This window comes from Ipomoea nil, unplaced genomic scaffold (assembly GCF_001879475.1).
Source record: "Ipomoea nil cultivar Tokyo-kokei standard unplaced genomic scaffold, Asagao_1.1 scaffold1936, whole genome shotgun sequence".
NCBI classification, from domain to species: domain Eukaryota; kingdom Viridiplantae; phylum Streptophyta; class Magnoliopsida; order Solanales; family Convolvulaceae; genus Ipomoea; species Ipomoea nil.
In genome coordinates, this window is record NW_017618364.1 from 424,624 (window position 1) to 428,839 (window position 4,216).

At 36.5% G+C, this 4,216-nt stretch overlaps 1 protein-coding gene across 4 annotated transcripts; it reads left to right on the plus strand.

Annotated features, from left to right (window-relative positions):
* Positions 1-776: 776 nt before the first annotated feature.
* On the plus strand, positions 777-4,085 carry LOC109146756. Of its 4 annotated transcripts, XR_002048501.1 has the most exons (9): positions 777-1,202; positions 2,622-2,702; positions 2,800-2,859; positions 2,956-2,965; positions 3,056-3,099; positions 3,264-3,306; positions 3,401-3,472; positions 3,579-3,680; positions 3,767-4,085. XR_002048501.1 is itself a non-coding variant. In XM_019294401.1 (8 exons), the coding sequence occupies exons 1-8, from the start codon at positions 846-848 to the stop codon at positions 3,884-3,886; spliced, it is 879 nt and encodes a 292-aa protein (XP_019149946.1). In that variant the 5' UTR covers positions 782-845; the 3' UTR covers positions 3,887-4,085. The 4 variants fall into 4 exon arrangements, 1 of the variants encoding a protein (XP_019149946.1); XR_002048502.1 differs by lacking the exon at positions 3,767-4,085 and having other exon boundaries at positions 3,401-3,423; positions 3,579-3,647; XR_002048500.1 differs by lacking the exon at positions 2,956-2,965 and having other exon boundaries at positions 778-1,202; positions 3,401-3,423.
* The last annotated feature ends 131 nt before the right edge of the window (positions 4,086-4,216 follow it).

Sequence of the window (4,216 nt, forward strand, 5' to 3'; positions counted from 1 at the left end):
TGTGCATTTATAATTCCATAACTATACATTCATAACTCCACAAACGAATAACGCCGTTAACGCCGAGACAAAATCAAAATTATTTTTTTAAAACTGGAATACCGCGTTTTCCCTAAAAACGACGTGGTTTTGGACTCGTGTCCACAATGCATTGTGGACACGAGTCCACAGCATAATTTGCGTAAAACTAGTAACTATTGATAAACCAATAATTATGCTGTGCAATAGTGTGCACCATGCATGGGGTGTACACGGTTGCAAAACGACGTCGTTTTGACTAAAAACGCGCGTCCCATTTAAAAAAAAAAATCAGTTTCGATTCCCCTCAACAGCATTATTGTAGATATATAGTTAAGAATTATTGTGGATATATAGTTATGAATTTGTGGATATATAGTTATGAATTTATGGATATTTAGTTCATTCATTGTGGATATTTAGTTCATCCATTCTGGATTTTGGGTTATTCATTCACTATGGATATATAGTTATGAATTTGTGGATATATAGTTATGAACTTGTGGATATATAATTCAAATTATACAAAAAAAAAAAAAATACTATTGCAAAAAATTGAACCTAATTTGTTTTTAAAATGAAACGCGCGTGTTTAGTCAAAAGGACGTCGTTTTTTGCAACCATGTGCACCATGGTGCACACGGTTGAACAGCATAATTTGCTATTGATAAACTTCACCAGGTCTATTGGACAGCACTTTATTGGGCCCAAACCAAATAAACTTTTGAATCTAAAACGAAAAGGCCCAAATACGTCCTTCCTTATCCAGAGAGAGTGCAAAATAATCTGCGGCTCCATGAAGCTCTCACAGTGCGCAAAAATCCTCCATGAATCTTCTCAAGCTTCAAATTCACCACCATCTTACCAAACCTTCTCGACTTTCCAGAACCGTCCTTCCTTCCCTCTCCTCCGCTTTCTGTCCGCATCGCTTTCCCTATCTCTCTTCTGGTTCACCAACATCCCTTTCTTGCGATTTCACCGATTCCAGAAATGGACATATCAGGGCATCAACTACCCAGACCCCAACGTGGAGCAGCAAAGAAGAAGAAAGCTCGGATGAGAGATATGAGTACTTGGCGAAAGATGGGGAGGTTTTTCAGAACACCCTGAGGCTTGTGGAGACTGCTATGTTTGCTGCTGTTTCTGGGTTAGCCTATCTCTTGAGCAATTCTCTTGCAATTGAGGTATAATTTCTGGTTAGTTATTGTTGGTTGTTCAATATCTGATGTGGGGTTTATATGGGTTTTCCTTTTTTTTATTCTTTTTAAACTTTATGCTTGCATGTTTATAGGTAAGGTAGTACATTATTGTTTCTGAAAATGTTATTTTATTTTATTTTATTTTATTTTATTTATTTCATTGTTTAATCTTATTCTAGCTAAGGGAGTTAAGTAAGGTGTTAATTGGCTACATAGGAACATGGCTTTGTCAAGATTACAGCTTTGCACTTTTGGTTAATAGCAAGTGCCATTTCTTAGGTTAGTTTTATTTTTTACTTGTTGATCTTAATGAGACATGCAAGTGGTTTATCATTTCATCCTTGCTTGAACATGTTGTGTGGCCTTGTTTACATAAGAAGCTATGCTAGTAGAATGGAGTTGAAATAACTCAACTTAGCAAGCACTTGTTGCCCTAATGTTAGTTTAGGACTTTTCTAGGTTATCACATAATAGGAGGATGCAAAATTGCAGATATTAGTTTCTATTTAAACATGCAATAGGAGGTTAGCGACCTAATCATCTCGGTGTGGATTGTGGAGATTATGTGAATTGGGAAAATTGATAGTGCTCTAAAGCTCTTTTGTTAGCAAAATCTTGGATTGAGGTTTATGGTCTGGTCTGGTCTGGTCTGAGGGTTATGATGGAATCTTGAGCAGCACTGGAGATCATCTTGAAGTGATCAACTATTGTTGTCATTAAGTTCTATTGCCTCTAGCTATTCTACTTCTTTGGTCAACAAGATATGCAGAACTTAAGGGCACAGTAAAACACTTTTTTTTTCTTTTTTTTATTGACTGAATGGCAGAACCTCATTAATAATGGAAACGATTTAGTCCAAAGTTATCTTCAACACATAATTTCTTAGAAAGACAGGGAAGACATATTGTTATTAGAAATATGGGAAAGACATAGGAAAATGTTGATCTACAGCTTTACTTAAAATTAAGAGCGTATTGGCATTACCTTGTTGAGAGAAGAAGAGTGAAACACTAAGCTAGCATGATTAGTGTATGCAGTATGCATGAATGAGGTACTGGAGCCTAGAAACAAATATAGCATCACCTAATTTAATTCCGAGATATTCCCCCTTTCCTTTCTTTTCTACCTTAAACAAGCACATTTTTAGTCCTTCTGTGGCAACCTTGTTCACATAACAGTATGTTCCTCTCTCTCTCTCTCTCTCCCCCCCCTCCCTTTTTTTTTTTGAGTATTATTGACTCTATTACAATATAGTATCTGTCCTTACATACTTTCTCAACCTATTGAAGCACAAAGAGTCAATGCCCCCACTGGGGTTCTAACCTGTGACCTCCCATTTGGGAGAGCCACAGAGATGCCATTGATTTAATTGCTTACATTCTTACCATGTTATTTTTTTCACAGAATTACTTTGGGTGTTTCTTTGCACTTCCCATAGTAATATCCTCAATAAGATGGGGTGTTGTGGCTGGAAGAAAAACAATGGTTTGTCTCCACTCTTATAATGCATTCTGTTCATGCAGTTTTTGTTTTTAATCTATATGTATGGACTAAATATGATATAATTTTTTCATCTTCTTAGGTGGCAACCGTTGTGCTACTGTTTGTCCTGTCTGGTCCAGTGAAAGCAGTTAACTATATGGTGAGCAATGATAATAGAACTATGAAGATGTGTATGTAGTGAAATTTCCAGACTCTGCAATTCCGTTATCTTTTCTTAGTTATGTTGGCTATACAGCTTGGTGCAGGTCTTATATTTGTATACAATTCACTATACATTTGCTGAATGATATGTTCGGGTCACTGATTTATTTTCTTCCCCCCATTCCCCTATCCAGCTAATGCATGGGTTACTTGGTTTTACCATGGGTTCTTTATGGAGGTATGCAATCATAGCCTTGATTTCTAAATGTTTTGATGTTTTTTATTTTGACGATTCTATGTAGCCTTGATATTCTATTCATTATACTGGACTTGATTCTATTCTTCCCCGGTGAAATTTTACTGATTCCTTAGATAATGTTGTTTCCATTGTAATCTCGTCAGGTTGCGCGCTAGTTGGACGCGATCAATCTTCTTGTGTGCACTTGTAGTGTTTCCTTTCCACTCTCTTCCCTTCTTTAAAATCTGTCATTTCTGTTCATCGTGTGATTTGTGATGACTGGAGCCTATTTGTTTTGCAGGCTCGGGCAATTGGTGCTGTAGGGTATGTGCTATTAACCTCATTTTTAATAGGAGAAAACATACTCCAGTTGGTAAATTGTGATCTTTAAAGCTCCCTTTTTCTCTCTGTTTTTCTTTTTGTTTCTTTCTCAATGTTCAGTGGTTTCACTTGTGTTGTTCATTGTCTGGGCTTTGTAGATTACCATAAATATCCATGCTTCCCTCTCATATGTGCTCACATCCATGGGCAGTAATTCAATTCCAACAATGAATGTCATATACACTATTTTCGGGACTCTGGTACGCATGATTCCTCTTTACAAGTTATTCCTGTTCTACTCATCATAGAAGCATACGCCTCACCTAACTCGCTCGTCTATTTGCAGCTTGTTATCAACTCTGCTTTCTTCGTGTTATTGCTACACATTCTGTACGCGATCTTCTTTGCCAAGTTTAGGATGAAGGCTTCATTGAGACTGCCAAAATGGGTGGATTTGGCAATATAACAGGGAACCCAAATATTTTCTTTTCATTTTGCACAATTGATAGATTAGAGAGATTCATATGCACAAAACTACCAAGAAGGCCATATTTCTTTGGTCAATTTTTTTTTTTTTTATTACTGTAATTACTAAAATGCAAGTGTACACGATCTTGAAGCCAGGGCATCAAATTATCCTTGATCACTTGTGCAGTTATGTACTATACCAATCTTTGCAATGTGAATTTAGTTAAAAATGCAATTTTTTGCAGTTTTTCTATTACTATAGCCAACCCAATGCAATTAAACAGGAAAATGTTCAAGCCATCATCAAGATTCCATCCACTCGTGAGGA

Coding starts and splice junctions, on each gene's coding strand:
- LOC109146756 (XM_019294401.1), top strand. CDS start 846: ATGAATCTTCTCAAGCTTCAAATTCACCACCATCTTACCAAACCTTCT. Junction 3,473..3,578: donor GAGAAAACATACTCCAGTTG/GTAAATTGTGAT, acceptor TGGGCTTTGTAG/ATTACCATAAATATCCATGC. Junction 3,681..3,766: donor ACACTATTTTCGGGACTCTG/GTACGCATGATT, acceptor GTCTATTTGCAG/CTTGTTATCAACTCTGCTTT.